At 35.3% G+C, this 19,913-nt stretch overlaps 2 protein-coding genes across 2 annotated transcripts; both read right to left on the minus strand.

The window, feature by feature from the left end:
* Positions 1-2,556: 2,556 nt before the first annotated feature.
* Positions 2,557-6,495, minus strand: si:dkey-29d8.3 (uncharacterized protein LOC556220 homolog). Its single transcript, XM_051096454.1, has 7 exons — positions 6,080-6,495; positions 5,867-6,011; positions 5,658-5,756; positions 5,423-5,567; positions 5,116-5,261; positions 4,771-4,910; positions 2,557-4,622 (listed from the first exon to the last, which is right to left on the minus strand). Exons 1-7 carry the CDS (start codon positions 6,186-6,188, stop codon positions 4,507-4,509), a joined length of 900 nt encoding a protein of 299 aa, XP_050952411.1. The 5' UTR covers positions 6,189-6,495; the 3' UTR covers positions 2,557-4,506.
* Positions 6,496-8,380: 1,885 nt separating this feature from the next.
* Positions 8,381-18,134, minus strand: dnajc1 (DnaJ (Hsp40) homolog, subfamily C, member 1). Its single transcript, XM_051094082.1, has 12 exons — positions 17,794-18,134; positions 16,898-16,999; positions 16,717-16,763; positions 13,510-13,675; positions 12,844-12,941; positions 12,201-12,291; positions 12,019-12,109; positions 11,726-11,889; positions 11,525-11,644; positions 10,392-10,440; positions 8,994-9,424; positions 8,381-8,896 (listed from the first exon to the last, which is right to left on the minus strand). Exons 1-12 carry the CDS (start codon positions 17,944-17,946, stop codon positions 8,828-8,830), a joined length of 1,581 nt encoding a protein of 526 aa, XP_050950039.1. The 5' UTR covers positions 17,947-18,134; the 3' UTR covers positions 8,381-8,827.
* Positions 18,135-19,913: the final 1,779 nt, after the last annotated feature.

Consider the following 19,913-nt stretch of genomic DNA (forward strand, 5'->3'; position numbering starts at 1 on the left):
TGATTAGGGTTGCAGCTAAACTGCAGGATCTACTGTTTGGATGACCAACAAATTTTCATTTTTTGCGCTAACTATTCCTTTAATAAGCCCATTATGTGTTCATTTAGAAAAAGACTCAGTATACAATTTTTTTTGTTGTTCAGATAATAATAGTAATAATAATAATAATAATAATAATAATAATGGTAAAAGTTTCAACTTCTTGTGTTGAAATCTGTGAAGGAAATTTTCAATTAATCATAACATTCATTTTTCTTGCAGTCTGAAAATTTGTACGCTTTTGAGTAGTAAATGTCTCCATCACAGGCAAAATTAGTGTGTTGCAATGACAGATGCATACAGACAAGACGGCCAGACATCAGTCTGAATGTAATAATAACCATAACAACCCATGACTTGAGTAACAAGCTGACGTAATCCAAAACCATGTGCTTTGCCAGTAACAGAGGGTTTTTAGAGAAAAATTAGGAAATCAATTACGTCATCTTTACTATGCACTTCTGCTATATAAACTGTTGTATTCTTTTTTGTCGTGGACATTGTCTATGATTGAAACGAGGTCCTCCAGGCCACGATTAAAGCATATTCAAAGGTACTGTCTAGAGGTTGTCTGGTTACTGCTCATCTTAGTCCCAAGTGATAGTGTTCAAAAGGGGCGAGACATTGTCCAACCCAGGTTAACTTAAAGGTGACCCTTTTACAAGATGTAATGAGTCTCAGTTGTCCCCAGAATGTGTCTGTGAAGTTTCAGCTCAAAATACCCCACATGTAATTTATTATATAATTTTTAAAAATGCCCATTTTGAGTGGAAGTTGGTTTTCATTATCATGTCTATCACACTGAAATTAAACCATATTAAACCATATTAGTTTCAATTTCTGATATAGAGTTTTCTGAGCACACAAATCTGAAGCTTGCGCACAGAAAGTGGCTGCCACACAGCAAGGAGAACTAAATTAGTTCTCTTTCATGTCTCATTGCGCTTAAACTGTCAAATACACACAAGTTCATGTTAAAACACACACGAGTTATGAAAACAGTCAGTTATGTCTGTGAAGGTAAACAGCTGGTAAAGAAATCATGTTTTTATTAGATCTGTGTGGCAGCAGCATAATATACAGTAGATAAATCAATAAATCCAGGAGCATGCTTTTCTCAAACTTTTGCCATGGCATTAGAACTGGTACACCGTTGTCGCTTGTAAAATCAAAATGACGGCATTGTGGGTGGAAACGTGCAGATTACGGGGCTGTAATATTATAATTATATCCCCATCCTACATCACGGGGGCAACAAAATCTGAGCAGTTCGTTTTTTCACAATCTTGCAAAGAAAGGCTTACCAAAACAAAGTTACCGGATTGACCTTTTTCAGTTTCGATTATAGCACACGGAAAACATCAGATTTGCGTGATAATGTCTCATTTAAAGAAGTAGTCTACTTCCAAAAAAAAAGATTTGCATATAATGTACTCACCCCCTAGTCATTCAAGATGTCTTTCTCTCTTCAGTTGTAAAGAATTATGTTTTTTGAGAAAAACATTTCAGCATTTATCTTCATATAATGGACTGATATGGTGCCCCAATTTTGAACTTCCAAAATGCAGTTTGAATGCGGTTGTAAACGATCCCAGCCGAGAAAGAAGGGTCTTATCTAGAGTAACAATCAGGTATTTTCAGAAAAATAATACAATTTATATACTTTTTAATGTCAAATGCTCGTCTTGTTTTGGACTCGCCTCTGCCTGGACTGTTTTTGTTCCAGTTCATAACGGTTAGGGTATGTTTGAAAAACTCCCATCTCATGTTCTCCCTCAACTTCAAAATCGCCCTATATCGCTGTTTTACCTTTTTTGTTAAGGGTGTTTGATCTTCTTTGCATGTTCACTTTGCAAAGACTGTCGGTACTTCTGCAGCGATGTAGGATGATTTTAAAATGATTTTTGAAGTTGAGGGAGAAAATATGATTGGAGTTTTTCAACATACCCTAACTGTCTTGAGTCAGAATACACAGAGCTCAGGAAGAGTGAGACAAGGCGAGCGTTTGAGATTAAAAAGTATTTAAACTGTATTTTTTAATGCGCTAGACCCTTCTTCCTCGGCTGGGATCGTTTACAACCGCATTTGGGATCGTTTGAAGCCGCATTTAAACTGCATTTTGTACGTTCAAAATCGGGGCACCATATCAGTCCATTATATGGAGAAAAATCCTAAAAATGTTTTCCTCAAAAAACAATTTCTTTACGACTGAAGAAAAAAAAAGACATGATAATCTTGGATGACAAGAGGGTGAGTAAATTATATGTGAATCTTTGTTTTGGATGTGGACTTCTCCTTTAAGCCAGGTTAGTAGGCGATTTCTAGCACACACTATCAATAACTTAATACAATACGTCTAAACTGTCAGTGTAATGCATACTTTTGTACCACATTTGTTTCTTTAGTCTAAAATATAAAATGCTCATTTAAATATTACAAAGAAAAGATCCTAAACATACTATTTTAATACTAGCACAGGGTAAGTGAGTCGTCTGAAATGGAGGGGATGTTAATCTCTTGGGAGGAAAAAATGTCCTTTATTTGTCTTTTAGTTTCTCATAAGTAATTCATCCTGTAGTGAACAAGCCAAAGTACACAGGGTCAAGCCTGCAGCAGCTGCTGCCAGGAGACACACACATTCCAAAGGGCAACAACATGCATGACGAGATGCTTCAGTTCACATCCACACCAAAGTAAATGTACAAGACCGTGATCAAAGCAAGTATATTCACCATATACAAATGTTGTGTGGCAAACCTGAATGTCTCTGTAATCACTGTTGAAAGACCCATGGTCTCTAAAGCTGGCAATCAACAACAAGGTGGTTTCCAGAGCATTTGTACTAAACATACATTAGAGCTGTTTCTCACGAATCATCTATACTAGTTGTGTACCATGCAACGTCTGCGTTACATTTTTGGTGAACATTAACAGTGACACTATGTGCATTTCAAGTATTTTATTAAACATTAATAAATGAGCTTTACACAAGTGTTATATCTTTAAAAAACTTTTAAAATGTAAAAAAAAGCTTAAATCACAAACACACATTGTTTGTTTGCATAGTTACTCTTCTCTTAAAACATGGTATTGTGAGTATTGTTGGCTCTTGTATGATATTGCTTGTGATATTGCTTCCTTATTTGTGTTTTGCTTTGGATTAAAGCGTTTGCTAAAATATTAAATGTTAATGTTAGTACATACACACATGTAAAAAGGTAAGAGGCTAATGAAAATACTATCAGATATAATACTGATATTTTTGGTCAAAAGTTACTGAATACATACACTGCCCTTCAAAAGTTTTAATGTTTTTAAAGGAATCTCTTATGCTCATCAAATTTGCATTAATTTGATCAAAAATCAAAAAAAGAAGTAATATTATGAAATATAATTTAAATTTAAAATAACAGTTTTATTTTTTAATATACTTTAAAATATAATTTATTTCTGTGATACAAAGCTGAATTTTCATCAGGCATTACTTCAGACTTCAGTGTCACATGATCCTTCAGATATCATTCTAATATGCTGATTTATTACCAGTGTTGGCAACAGTTGTGCTGCTTAATATTTTTTTGGAACCTGTGATACTTTTTTTTTTCTTTACTTAAAAAGAACAGCATTTATTCAAAATGGAAAAATCCTTTCTAACAATAGAAGCCTGAAAAGTGAAGACTATCACTTTTTTATCAGTTTAACACATCCTTGCTGAAAAGCATTAACTTCTTTTTTAAAAAAAAACAACATTTACTGACACCAAACTTTGAACGCTAGTGTATTTTCTTACAAAAGATTTCTATTTTAACCCTTTAACCGTCACTCCCATTTTTGAACACAGACATAAAAATGCACTATCCAGACTTCATGAATGAAAACATTTTGATGCTGAAAATTCAGCTTTGCATCACAAGAATAAATGATATTTAAAGTATATTAAAGTAGAAAACCACAATTTTAAATTGCAATAATATTTCACAATATTACAGTTTTTTCTGTATTTTTAATCCAATAAACACAGCTTTTAAAAATAAAAAATCGTACTGATCCTGAACTTTTGAAAAGCGGTGTATGCATACAGTATACACACAATTACATTACAAAATATATTAAAATAAAATAAAAAGCTGTTATTTGAAAGTGCAATAGTGTTTCACAACATTAGTGTTTTTATTGTAAAAAAGCAGACTTTGTAAGACTTATTTTAACTTTATAATGGCAGTGTATAAAACAGAACAAAATACCACATAATGTAAGGCACATTTAATATATTATATATGACTTGGCTCAAGCGCAGAACAGACAGTATTCTGTGTTTCATCCATATTTTCCATAAAACTTCCAGCTGAAACACATTCATGCAGGCACTGCACACCTGGAAGGGTTACCTTTCAAGGCATGTCATCTTTGAAGTTTTTATGAGTGTTGAGTGCTCATGATGTATGGCTATTTATCAGTGGTGCTGTTTTATGACATCAGGACCTCAGGACTGACTTCACGGAAGAGAGGCCGAGTCCTGTGTCTCCAAACCACCAACCCCACACGCAGCACTAACGCAATGCAGGCCAACACGAGGAGCACCACTATGAAAAATAAAAGCATTGTGAGCACGATGCAGCCTTAATATGTAACATCTTTACGTGGGGTCATTCGGTTTTACGAGCTTGTGTCTTAACAATGCTATACTTATGGTTAACCAAAAAGACATGGACGTGTTTATCATTGACTAACCTGAAAAGATAGCGTTCCGGCCAGGTGCCGCTGGATCGTAATGCTTGCTTAGGCTTCCAATTAGAGCATAGATAATCACAGGGTAAACGGTGAGAATGTAACGGACGTGCTTCTCTATTAGGAAGTTTTCAACGGTAAACCTGTAGAAGAGCATGCAAATAAATAAAAAATACAATCTGATTAGACACAATGTTCTGATCTAATGACTTAAATCAATGACAAAAAAATCAACTTAGAAGTTATAAACATGCTGTAAACTGTATTTTTAGATAAACTGATTTAAACAAAAAAAAAGTCATTGGGACATATCACAAATTATAGTATAAAATAAATTATTATGATTACCATATAATTACTTCCAAAAAAAGTATGCATAAAGCAGCTGTAGCAGCATTTGTTGGGGAAACTGATGCCAGATCCAACACAATAACGAAGTTGAGCAGAGTGGCGATGGTTGTCCATGTTGCATAGGCGGCAATGCCATTCTGAACCTAAGGAACACATCATTACACAATCTGTACTGCACTTAATTTACCTGCTATCTTTTGTTTGGGTCAGTACTGTGCATTTAAATTCCTCACATATGAAATAATGTATATATGAGTGCTCTGCCTCTTGTCAACGCAAATCCACAATTATGTTTGATGCATACCAACACTATGATGCAGAAAAGATCTTTTGGATGTTGCCGTTTAAGCCAAGATCCATGAGCTCGCAGACCAACACAAGAGAAAAAGATCATCAGGTAGTTGGTGAACGCAATCAGGGTGAGAACAATCAGTGCGGGGATCATCAGTCTGAATCAATAAAAACAACCTGTGACCTTCTGAGGCGGACGTGTGAAACTACACTTATGCCACAAAGTATGTTGGCTGCCTACAACTTACTCTCTATCCCACAAGACCAGCCAGGTACTGTTCAAAATCATGTTGATGATCCATGAGAGAAAGAATTCAGAGGGCAGGATTGCTGGACTTGAGTACAACCTGACAGACAATAATTCATGCAAAGACTGTCAAACTATAATGAATGGCTTTCAAACACTGTGAATAAGCAAAGGGTTGATACTGAGTGGAGTGTGTGTGGTTTGAAGTACCCTCTACAGAGCCAGGTCAGGATATATGCGTTCATCAGGATGAGCCAGGAATAGATGACACCCCATATAGAAAAGGTCCATCCAGCAGGAGTGATTTCTGTTTGATATCTGTCTGATATATTTCCAGTGCTGTGCTGAAATGGACCTTGAAAGCAAACGTGAAATTAGTTGAAGGCCTCTGTATATACCTGTATAAAAATATGGGTTACGTACCTTTTCCAGGTCCTGCGAGGGCGTTGATAACCAAAGCTGCAATGTAAGCAAATTGAGAAAGGACAATGAGCAAAATACGCACGATTTTGTTATCCCTCCAAAGAGACATGTTCTTATCCAAGAAGTCAAACTATTTTGTTATTTCGTTTTTGTAAGCTGTAACACTTTTTGTATTGTTGATATTGCTCCGCGGTGTGAAGTTAGCAAAGTTAGCTAGAGTCGCTGTTAGAATCTGTGCTAACAGAAGCTAATTAAAAACAAAATATTTTTTGCGTAAATATCGCCCTTCCTTTTGTCAGAACTATACACGAGTTTTTAATAACTTCTTTTTCTCCCACCATGTAGAGGTGGGGTCTTCTAACTTGTTTACGTTACAAAAGATGCTCTGTTGTGTAAGAGTTTGAGAGTGTAAGAGAGACATCTGCTGGACAACAACACGACCAGCTTTTGTCTCGACCAAAATTAATTTTACTAAAAAATATATGCGAGGAACGTAGGACTGTTAAGTCAACGGTTAGTTTAAAATAATAAAAAAAGTGCTGTTCTCATTTGTTGCTTCATTAATATTCCGTGTCGGTAACCAACGCCACTGTTGTACTTGTATTTCAATAGGCTAACAAACATAGAGGAGAGTGGGGTAAGATGAGTCATTTTGGTCCTCAAAATAAGGGAAAAAAATGACGCAAAGTTCAATTAAAGTATCTAAATAATTCTAAAAAGTAATTTCAGAATGTTTCCTATCATTTTAAATGATCAGAATGTATCTATGACAAAGGGTTCTAAAAAATATGGCTTTTTATTTTTAAAAAAGTTGACCTGAGTTGACCTGAGTCAGAGGGCGAAAACGGACCATCTGACTAAATCTGATTCAAACCCATGTGAAATTTTAAAGATAATTTACTTGTTAAAAACTAACTTAATAATCAAATTTCATTTTACAGTCATGTTTCTTCTCTTAAAGCTAACTTAAGCAAAATAAAACCAATCAATGGAGTTTAATTTTTAATCTTTGTTTGCATTTCTGAAACAATGTGTTGAACACCAAAGTTTTAACCTTCCCCAAAACAGAGAGTTTGTTGAATAAAATTAAATAAAAACTGAATTGAGGTATAAATGTCATTGAAACTAATCAATATTTTAGTCAAAACGGTGGAACTGGGCATTAGGGACTAAAGGTGGAAAGATATTTTTGATTATAATGTGATAAAAAAAGCATCTTCTGGTTCTCAGGGAAGGATTTGGTGCACTTGTACACTATCTCTATTAAATAAACTACAAATAATATATGGTAAACTAAATCAGCTGCATAGTATCAAATTAAAATACCAGTTTATACTTCAGATTTTACTGTAGTTCACAAAACCTATCATTCCAACAATAAAAATTGTTTAATAAGTTCTGTACTCCAAAGCTTTTTTTTAAAGTCTTTTAAAGTTTTTTAAAGCTAAAGAAAGTTTTGTTTGGTAAATTTTTTAATTCCAATTCTAAGTATTGTTCTATATATATATATATATATATATATATATATATATATATATATAAAGTAACTAAACTTGCTTAACGGATGTCTAACAGAATAAACACATCTTTTTTTAATCCTGTAAAGCTGGCCATAATATATAATATAATAAAATTATATATATATATATATATGTGTGTGTATATATATATATATATATATATATATATATATATATGTGTATATATATATATATATAAAATGTTTGTATATTTAAGACATCTAGCTTTTATGGTTCATATAGCTTAAAAAGGGGGGGAAAAAAACAAAAAAACATTTACAGAGCCCCAAACCCAACACTGTTGCCGCGGGTTGAAGCGACTCCAGTAACGTTATATATTTACCGCTCAAAGCGCGATTTTTACTGGGGGACCCCCATCGAAACGCTGTTTGGGCTAGTTTTGAGTAGCAATTAGGTGAGTATTGTTGTGAAAACATGGCAACCCTTTTGTGTCCAAGTTTAGAAATGTACTCTTTGCTTAAGTATATGCACAAATGTATGCTTAATTTTGTCTTTTTTATGAGATGAAAGTTGGAAATTCTAGGATGAATTGCACTATATAAGTGTAAACCGTGAGACAACTACGAAGCAGTTTCCTCTCACAGCCACATGAGGGCAGCAGAGATCTTTTCATATTGTCCGGATTATTAAAAATGTCCAAACTGTCCAATGTCTTCTGGTTTATGTTGATGATAAATGTAATACTTTTTAAAAGAAAACCCTTCATCTTGCATCTACACCAACAACTAAATATACATAAAAATAAGTTTGAAAGAAAATATTTGAAAGATCATTTTGATTTAATCAATCTACAGAATGGCAACATATGAGGACAACAGTGTCGTGCTCTTTAAAATGTCTGAGTCAATATGCGCTGAAGCATTATAATGACCACATGAGAGACTACAACACAAATGTTGTATGCAAATATTTTATGTTCTAACATAATCAAAACTGAAAAACAATGTTTCAAAATTAATTAATGTATCTCCTGCTCCTCAAATTGATTGGTTGCATAGAGAAACAAAGAAAATATACCTACAATCTCAAACAGATTTAAAAATAAATAAAACCTTTTTTAAATGTGCAGTTTGGATCTCTCCAATGATTAATGCTGACAACTCAGATTCTGCTGAACATGGCACATAGTCTGACAACATGACGTAGGGTTGCATTAAGGCACATAACAAGCAGGTGAGAGGTACGGTGAAATACTGAGAATCAGGAGTCAGCTCTTGGCCTGCTTTCGTTTCTGAATCAGCTCCGCCAGCAGTTTAAAACGGGACATGCACTCCTCCTAAAAAGGTTAAAAAAAAAAAAATCATTAACTGATATGAAAACCCAGCTTTTATATGCCAGTTCAAATGACTGCAGGTGATTAACTTGATGCTCACCTTGGTTTTCCCAGGCACCACCTTAGCAATTTTGTCCCAGCGTTCAGTGGTGCCACGTGGGTATTGCTGTAAGGCCAGCTCCAAGAGCTTCTGCTGGTTCTGCGTCCAGAGGTCTTCAGCAGCACTTGGTTTTTCTTTGGAGGCTGATGGTTTCTTCTCATCTTCACTGTCGTCATCTACAGCCGTGGGGTCGAAGTCTCTTTGTCTACGTCCTTTCACCCTCTCTTCCGCTGCTCCGGTTCCAGACTTTTTTGTCCGTCTTCTCAGCGCCTTGCTCTCAGAGTCCTCTGCCCCAGCAGGCTCTGCTGAATCCTCCGGCTGCTGCTCTAAGGTCTCCTCTCGCTGGGTCATCAGACTGTCCGGCACTGTGACGGCTCTGGAACTCTTTCCCATCACTGCACCGCCCTTCAGGTCAGAAAGCTTCACCAAGCCTGGAAAAAAGACAAAGTGGGGAGAGAGAGAGAGAGAAATAAGTGTTCTGAAAGATCACATCTGAAAGTCACAGTAGGTGATAAATTATACACTAGGGATGTATCGATTTTAAAATGTATTTAAACTTCTTATTCTAACATAAAAGGTCTTTAAAGTTGTGTTTTGGGCCATTGTGGTTTGCCAAAGTATCTGTCAAACTAAAAAAAGCACAGTATGCCTTCAAGTTTTGCGACGGCGTGTTTCAAAGCGAATCACACACTTCGTTCAGGCGATTAGTGCGTGACAGTGTTTTCCACTCCTCAGAACGAATCCATTCAAGGTGAATGCAGTCAGCTCCATTACTGCATGTTCTGAGTTTAGCACGCGTTTGGGAATGCAATGGCCACCAGTTATGCTTTATTTTCATGGCAGATGATTACAGCATTTCACTAGATTTGTAAGCTTGTTTTCACTGAAGCTGGAGTTTCCTTCAAAATTAAAGCTCTACTGCCATTTCCATCAAAATAGCAGCTGTTTAAAATAAAAGTAAAGTATTATTGCTGGCAGCGAGTGGCTTAAATGCAGTCCAAATTCAAAATATCTCTTTCAAGTGTAGAAATGACTGTAGTGTACTATAGTGTAAAGCAAAAATAATATACCTATGAAATATTCATTTTCATTTATTTTACAGTGCAATTGTTTTATAATATAAGGCTTCCTGAAAAAGCCACACCAGTGTGAATGTAATTTAGACTCAGTATATCCCAAATAAAAGAGGATTAAGTCCCTTTTAAAGTTTAGGTACAAGTAAATTCACTGACTTTTTTTTATGACCCAAGTGTTCTTAGTTAAGAACATGGGTTGGAGCTCTGAATTTTAAAATCTCAAAGTGCATTAAATAGAATAATTTAACTTTACAATGTACAACATTTTCATTTTTTCCAATTGTTCATTTGTCTTTTTTGAAAATATCGCAATAAACCTTACCTGATGTATTTGTGACACAGTCTTTGACTTGCTTCACCTTTGCGGTCACCTGTAATGATACACCAATGCCATTTTTTCGGTTACAGTGATTCTTCACACATTAGGTTTTCAAAATGTTTTCGAAAAAACTCTCTTATTCTCACAAAGATTGCATTTATTTGACTTAAAAAAGAAGAAGAAAAAAAGTTATATTCTGAAAATATTTTTACAACTTGAAATGACTGTAAAATATATTAAAATAGAAAATGTAATTTATTTAAAGCTGGATTTTCAGTCTTCAGTGTCACATAAATCTTCAGAAATCAGTCTAATATGCTGATTTGGTATTGAAGAAACATTTCTTAATGTCAATGTTGGAAACAATTGTACTGCTTAATATTTTTGTGCAAAACCAAGACACATTTTTTCCCAGGAATTTTTGATGAATAGAAAGTTCAAAAGAACTGCATGCATTTGAAATCTTTGAAATTATAAATACCTTCACTGTCACTTTTGATAAATGTAATGAGTTCTTGCTTATTAAAATGTCTTTGAGAAACAAAACACAACTATGAATAGAAAGAACAGTCAAGAAACACTGCTATCCATGTTAAAAGGTATAGTTCATCCAAAAATGAAAATTGTCATTAATTACTCACCCACCTCCATGTCGGTCCAAACCCGAAAGAACACATATTAAAATATTTTTGATCAAATTCGAGAGCTTTCTGACCCTGCATAGACAGCAACGAAACTACCAAGGCTTAAAATAGTCCATGTGACGTCAGTGGTTCGACCTTATTTTTATGAAGCTACGAAAATACTTCGCGTGAAAAGAAAACAAAAATAGCGCATTCACGAGTTCTCATAGCTTCATAATTTTATGTTTAAACCCCTGATGTCACAAGGACTATTTTAACGATGTCGTTACTGTCTTTCTGGGCCTTGAACGTGGTAGCTCTGTTGCTTAATTTGTGTTCTGAAGATGAACGAAGGTCTTAAGGGTTTGAAACGACATGAGAGTGAGTAATCAATGACAGAATTTTATTTTTTGGGTGAACTATCCCTTTAAACTGCAAATATCTATCAAAAATATATCAGCATTATAGCTGCTGTGGATCAACTAGTCATAACTGTACTAACTACAAGTTTACCTCAGTCACTGATCTGCCTAACTCATGAGCAATCTTCTCCCATCGACCTGGTGTTCCACCAGGAAACTTGGCCATGCAGCGGGAGAGCTGGCTGAGATCCTCTTCAGTCCACTCTTGAGCCTACAATCACCACCAGCCATTACTTCCAAAGCAGTACTTCAAACTTAAATCAATGTCCTTTCAACAGAGACAAAAACGTACTTTCTTCTTCTGCTGTTTTTTGTCTTCTAACCAGTCGTCCATTTGATCCTCAATATCTTCAATAGACGTTCCCTGATCATAGATTGGCACAAAAGCTGCATTTGTACTGGGTTCATAGACTGGAAACTCCATTTTAGGTTTCTTCACCTTGGGCCGTTTTTCTTCTGCAGAGCAAAATCAGTTAACAATAAGGGTTACAGAGTCAACTCAATTACAATAACATGTACGGCTGTATGTGCAGAGGTCAAGAGTGTAATGTGTGATCATGATCGTGATCGTGATCTTAAACTTACTCTGCTGCATTTCCTGTTCTGCCAGAGCCTCTGCCTCCTCCTTCTCTTTTACTTTCATTTCCTTATAATCTTTATAATACTGCTTCACATCCTAAAAATACAACATCTATAAATACAACAGCTGTAGCTTCAGGGTGTCTATTTTGAAAACGCTTCTCAAAAACAATCTAGTGGAATAGTACCTGTATGATATGAGGGAGAGACTTCACCGAGTAGTACAACCAGATGCTTAATTTGAGAGGCAAAATGTCATGCCAGTGTGGCCTGTCAGACCTACAACAAAGAAAGCAAAGATTTATAAGTCTGAGTATCAATGTCAACATTTATTTTTTACAAAAAAAGCTTCTACCTGTATTCATGGTTTCTGCAGGTTACAACTTCTTTAAAAAAAAAAAAACTTTTCTATTCATTTTGAGATTTAAAAAAAAAAATTATGTTCTGAAGTGAGAAAATCATTTTTCAGTATGTTTGTTTAGTTTTAAAAAGTTGGTTTTAAAAAGATTTGAATCAAGATTCTTACCAAGATACACTTAGTTGACAAGTAAAATAAGATAAGAAGTTGTGTTTTCTAAGAAATTGATCGAAATCAGGTGAGTTTATCATTAAAACAAGAACAAATATCAACTTAAAAAAATATTTGTTTTGCATCTCAGATAAATGCCTGTTGACTTGTAGATATGTAGATATTTGTATTTGAAAATAAGACAAAAACACAGAGATGCATGCAAAAAAAAATGAACATCTTTCACCTTTTTAAAGCCTTAATTCATGAAAGAGTGAATTTGGACTTCTTCAGACACACAAAGCCCCCGGTTATTAGGTTACCTCTCATTTCTCTCCTGTGCCAAGGACTTAATCTCATCTGCAATCTTACTGCTTTGCTTCTTTTTCTTCTCTTTCTTCTTCCTGCTCAGAAGTTCATCCTAAGAAGAATAAAGACATAGCAGCTATCACTGGGAATGCCAAAGTACATTTAGTATTACAGAAGTTAGTCTCAGCCTCACAGTCACCCCCTTCAACTGTTGCTTGAACATCTAACGCAAATAGAACACAAACTGGGAAGCACTCTTTTAGAATTCTACAGGATTTCCATTTTAAAGGTTTGGCTGAAAAAACAAAACTGTTGTGACTTCAAACCTCCTTACGGAAGAAGAAAGCTGCCATGTTTACAACTGTGATAATGAATGCTCATCAGGATCAACTAAATGCTGGATTTTTAAATATTATATGACGTTCACAGCACCACTGTTGCGGTTAAACTTGCACAAATGTATTGAAAGAATTGCACACCACAGTCTGTTACTATAGGGACATTGACTCTACATTTTCACATTGCTAAACAAAAGCTGTGATTGGTTGCTCTACATGTTGGCCAGACATCTTCTTGGCTTCTATGGAGTTCAGACCATCTGCTATCAGTCTGAAGGTCTGGCTAGGTGAGATTATACAGAAGCTAGCATTAACTGTGCTGTACAACAATTCAACACTTACCAACTGCTTCTCAAGGTAGATGGACCATATAACTGCATAGTGACCCACGGTCAGAATGAGGAAGAGGAGGAAGCCCAACTCTCCATTACTCATCTTCCTAACACGTCGATAGTAGAAGACAGGCTGTCTCCAATCCGGCAACCCGTTAACCAGGATGTCATCATATCTGTGAATGTAGCAAGAAACTATTGTTAAAAAACTTCAGCAATTGTAATACAGAGTTCACAGAGCCTAGTCTGTCACATTGGTACAAACAGTGGTTAGGCATATTACTCAAATTATTACTGTTCCCATTTCATTTAGAAAACGGTAAAACCTTTTTAAGAACTTATGCGTCAGAAACATTTCACTGCTACACTCTTAAAAATAAAGGTTCTTTATTGACATCAGTGGTTCTATGAAAAAAAACTTGAATATCCATGGAATCTTTCAAATGCAGAAAAGGTTCTTTAGATTTTTAAAATGTTCTTCAAAATGGTTCTTTTAGGAACTGTTGGCTGAAAGGTTCTTTGGGGAACCAAAAATGGTTCTTCTATAGCACCTTTATTTGAACCTTTATTTTTAAGAGTGTATACTAGAATTTTGGTGCTTAAAAGGGGAAGTTTACACTGTGTGCAGAATTATTAGGCATGTTGATAATCTGGTCATATTTTTTTACCAAGCACATTTTACCAATTCCAAACCACAACAATCTTAATAACTACTATTAATTTTGTATTTAATCATTTGTAAGTGATATTTACCTGTCTGTGAAGGCTGGAAGTGAAAAACTCCTTATATTCAGGTGTGCATAATTATTAGGCATGTTTTCTTTTACAGATAAAATGAGCCAAAAAAGATATTTCACCCAGACTGAAAAGTCCAAATTATTAAATGCCCATGAGAAGAATGCAATACTAATGCATTACAAGAATTTGCAAAGTTAAGGCTTGACCATTGGACAGTGAAATGCTTGTTGAGTCTGCATGGTCAGAATAAACAGGTGGAGAAGAAAAGATGCATGTTAACTGCAAAAGAATTAGGAATTAAGGTGAAGAATTAGGTGTGACACCATCAGGAACCGTTTAGTCTCCAGCGCCACCATTTTCCAGAACTGCAACCTACCTGGAGTCTTCAGAAGTACAATGTGTCAGGTTCTCAGAGACTTTGCTTGGTAAAAAACGCCCCTGACTTAATAAGAATAACAAGCTGACGTGTTGTGAAATACATGAAGACAGTTTTTTTTTTTTTTTTTTTTTTTATATAGGCTTTATAGACAGATAAGTTGAGAGTGACTCTTGAAGGACAAGCATCACATCCTCTTGTACCTCTGATTCAAGCATTTATCTTCCAAAATCTGGCAGTACATTTTGGGAGTTCATGTTTAGTCTCCTATCCTGAAAAGTCTGACTTGCAGAGATGGACTAAAATGAACTCCCAAAACTTACTGCCAGATTTTGGAACATAAATTCTTGAATCAGAGGTACAAGAGAATGTGATGCTTGTCCTTCAAGAGTCACTCTCAACTTATCTGTCTATAAAGCCTATAAAAAAAACTGTCTTCATGTATTTCACAACACGTCAGCTTGTTATTCTTATTAAGTCAGGGGCATTTTTTAGGATTTTTTACCAAGCAAAGTCTCTGAGAACCTGACACATTGTACTTCTGAAGACTCCAGGTAGGTTGCAGTTCTGTAAAATGGTGGCGCTGGAGACTAAACGGTTCCTGATGGTGTCACACCTAATTCTTCACCTTAATTCCTAATTCTTTTGCAGTTAACATCTTTTCTTCTCCACCTGTTTTTTCTGACCATGCAGACTCAACAAGCATTTCACTGTCCAATGGTCAAGCCTTAACTTTGCAAATTCTTGTAATGCATTAGTATTGCATTCTTCTCATGGGCATTTAATAATTTGGACTTTTCAGTCTGGGTTAAATATCTTTTTTGGCTCATTTTATCTGTAAATGAAAACATGCCTAACAATTATGCACACCTGAATATAAGGAGTTTTTCACTTCCAGCCTTCACAGACAGTTATATAATCACTTACAAATTATTAAATACAAAATTAATAGTAGTTATTAAGATTGTTGTGGTTTGGAATTGGTAAAATGTGCTTGGTAAAAAAAAATATGACCAGATTATCAACATGCCTAATAATTCTGCACACAGTGTACTTCCAGAACAACAATTGACAGATAATTTACTCACCCCCTTGTCATCCAAGATGTTTATGTCTTTCTTCAGTCGTAAAGAAATTACGCTTTTTGAGGAAAACATTTCAGGATTTCTCTCCATATAGTGGACTTCAATGGTGTCCCCCAAGTTTGAAGTTCCAAAATGCAGTTTAAAAGCAACTTCAAAGGGCTGTAAATGATCCCAGCTGAGAAAGAAAGGTCTTATCTAGCGAAACGATCAGTTATTTTCTAAAAAAAAATTACAATTTCTTGTACTCTGTGTATTCTAGTTCAAGACAGTTAGAGTAGATGAGACTATCATCTCATTTTCTTCTCCATCTTCAAAATCATCCTACATTGCTGTTTGAACTTTTTTTTTTAGGGGCGTTTGATTTTTTTGCACGTTCACTTTGTAAACACTGGGTCAGTACTTTTGCAGCGAAATAGGACGATATTGAAGTAGGAGGAGAAAAAGAGATGGGAGTTCTTCAACCTACCCTAACTGTCTTGAACCAGCATACACAGAGTTCACGCAGAGCTAGAAAAGACGAGCTTTTGAGGTTAAAAAGTATATAAATTGTCAATTGTTTTAGAAAAAAAAACAATTGTTTCCCTAGATAAGACCTTTCTTCTTCGGTTTAGAGTGCTTTGAAGCTGCATTTAAACTGCATTTTGTAAGTTCAAACTTGTGGGCACCAGATCAGTCCACTATATGGAGAGAAATCCTGAAATGCTTCCCTCAAAAAACAATTTCTTTACGACTGAAGAAAGAAAGACATGAACATCTTGGATGACAAGGGGGTGAGTAAAATATCTGTCAATGTTGTTCTGGAAGTGGACTTCTCTTTTAAACAAGGAGGCCTCAGAAACTTTCAATAATGCAACTTTTAACTAAAAAAAAAAAAAAAATACAACAAAATAACTTCAATAACTATCTTTTAATAAAAACAAACACACATAATGAATGGTTCATTTAATATATCAACAGTATCTGTTAATAAACCGTCAAAATTACAGCAGCTGGTCTAGGATTAATATGAACATCTCACCTTTGTCTTCTTTCCTCATCCTTGAGGACTTCATAGATGGCAACTAACTAGTAGGAGAAGACAGAGAAGATATTTCAATTGCAATACACTGAATTTCAAAAGATAAGGTATAGAATGAACAATCAACATGATCTACATTAAGCCAAAGACAACTTTCATTCAAGCTGAAGAAAACACCTACCTGTCGAAACTGGTTTTCTGCATTTTCATCTTTGTTTTTATCGGGGTGTAATGTAAGAGAGAGCTTTCTATAAGCCTTCCTGATCTCAGATGAGGATGCATCCTGTTAAAATCAGAATCAAAAAACATTAAGATCATAATACTTATTTGCAAATATTTCCAGAAATGCATATACACAGAGACTACACCACAATAAGTGTTAGACGAATTTGCACCACAATCCAGATACCAGCTGATCATACCAGTTTGGTATAACTGGTTTTTAAAAAAACAGAGGCTGGTTTACCAGCCTGGATTAGCTAACAACCATTTTAGACCAGCAGGATACTAGCTAGCATGTTCCAAAACAGAGCCAGCACAGAATTTTATCTCCAAGGAATACACATGCCCATATGCCTGAATCACTATTTATGCTATAGGAAGAAAACTGAAACCAGATGCGTTTTTACGGATAGTGGTTATGATTATAAAAGTACGGTCTTTTCGATGCATTAATTGTCATTTAGCAACCGAATCGCAAAATTACAGCAAAACGCCAAAACAACCATATATAAGCTGAGTAATGACACGTCATGTTGTGTTGTGCAGGCCCACAGCCGGGAGGTTTCTTTGTCACTGGCCACCGACGTCCAGGTTCTGCAAGAGGCAGAGTCCGTTTGGCGCTACGCTGAGTCGGCAGGCATAATAATGGGGCTAAAGAAAGCCATTCAGCTAACGGTTCGACTTGCTTTGATAAGAATGCAATCTCTGTAAACGTACTGGAGGCGACCCTGCGATAAATATAAATCGGCGCGCTGCTATATGTTAAAGTGCATATCACAATTACCGACACCGTTTGAATGGCCCGAGTTAAAGGCACTCGTGACAAATATGCGAATTACATCAAATTGGTCTTACCTGATTAACCGACAGGAATTCATAGAAGGTTTGGGGGATTTCCTCCACTAGGTCGAAAAGCTCCAAGTCTGCGTCCCATGCTAATGTTGGCAAGGGCTGAATAACGATCAGCCCGGAGAACAACACTAACGTAAGGACCTCCGGCAAAGCCATTGCTGAAAGTTTTATATATGTGTGAGTTTGAGAAGGTTTACTACCTACTACCCATTCGGACAAGCTTGGTTTTGAGGCGAATTTAGCATAACTTCCCGTTCTTTGGCTCAAACAGGCCCATGGCTTGAGCTCAGCCTGCTCTACGTACACACGTTTCACATGCAGCCGCCACAGCACGAACCAATAAGCATGAAAGCTGCACTAGTGACATGGTGCGTCATGTACCAGGAGACTTTCAGGACTCCTGGCATCTTGGATTTAGCGGTGTTGATTATAGTTAATAATATTATAAATCAACTGATCATTATGTGTACTGGTAGGTGCGTAGCATTTTCTTTTTATTTCAAAATAAATAAATAAATAAATAAATAAAATAATTGGCCTCTTTACAGCCTTTTCCACATCTGTAGTTTTCTTTGTTTAATCTCTAATTGTAAAAGTGATGTGACCAGCAGGAACATGTACTATTCTCTTAGAATATATATATATATATTTATTTTTTAATATATTTTTATTTTTTATTTTTACTTATTTATTTATTTTTATTGGAGAGAGTTAAAATGATTCCTCCCATGTTTGTTGTTCTTTTACTATTAGTCTAATAATCTCCTTTTCATCTTTGGTCAATTTTGCGACATGACATTCCATCTAAAGATTTTCAGCCATTTATTATCCGTCTCTAATCTGTTGTCAGTTTAAATAGATGGTTACATAACCAGGGCTAAAATAGTCCCGTTTGTTTGTTTGTGTACCATGAAGTTCAGTTAAAAGTCCATTTGATGAAACTGACAGACTGGCAGCAATATCTTAAAGTTAACAATCTAGTGGTGGCTTTAACATTAAGCACGATTCATTGCATCACAGCGATAAGCTGTTTCTTGACAAAGTTAGATTTTGTGACAAAAAAAAAAAAATAATTTTGACTAGATATTGAAAGATCAGACAGTCAAAACGTTTAAGGCACAGCTATAGAGAAAGCTCACAGTAAGCCTACACTTCATATATTTGAAAGTAGGGAGAACTAAACCAAATATGCTGTTAAAATACAGGCCTATAAAATAATCATTATTTAATATCTAGGTAGATTTAATTGTATCAACTATTCGCGGTGGTCACTGGTAGCCCACATATGCCAGTGCTTGGGGGAAAAAATGTCCTGTTTTTTTTTCTATAATTTGTGTATGATTATAGTTTTAACTATAATTCATATATTTCTTTTTTTAATTAACGGGGGTTCATTGTTTTCTAGCTTTGATTTGGTCGTTAGTGAAGTTGCATTTTAGGACATATGCTTTATACAAACATGTTTAATTCTGTGACTTTCTTTAGAAAAGAAAACTTCTAAAAAGAAGAATCTCATTTACACATCTGTAATTGAGAAACTCATGAGGGCGTCGTTGGGCTTGGTTAAGGTTAGAAATCCAGCAGGATCCAGGTGTCACGGGTTGGCCTTATTGAACTAAACAAATATACATCCCCATTGTCTTTTAGTTTAATGGAAAATCTTTTATTTAGCTATTTTCTTAATCTCTTGAGTCGGCACAGACCAACCTTAGGGACGCAAGCTGTGACGGGGAAAGTGCTATAGGCTTTCATTTTGTTAATTATGAACAATTAAAACAAAGAATATCAGCTTGAGGTTTAACCACTTGATACAGTAAATTATGTCTTGGAATATTGCTGAAATGTAGGCAATAACCAATAGTCTATAATAATTTACTTACAGAAAGCATGACAGGATTTGCCACAGCGTTAGTGTTGCTAAAATGTTAAGCAAATCAATAAAGCGCAAAATCCAAATATAATTGCCGGCTTTAAATTAAAAATATATATTTTCACTAGATTACTAGCCATAGCCCGCTGTGGTTAATTTTGGCGATCTGTTAACAGTTAGGCCTACAATTAGTCTGACTTCAATTTATTTTAATACTTTTTTAAATAAAAAATACTTTTATAAACATTTTTTA

This window comes from Labeo rohita, chromosome 2, assembly GCF_022985175.1.
Source record: "Labeo rohita strain BAU-BD-2019 chromosome 2, IGBB_LRoh.1.0, whole genome shotgun sequence".
Lineage (NCBI taxonomy): Eukaryota > Metazoa > Chordata > Actinopteri > Cypriniformes > Cyprinidae > Labeo > Labeo rohita.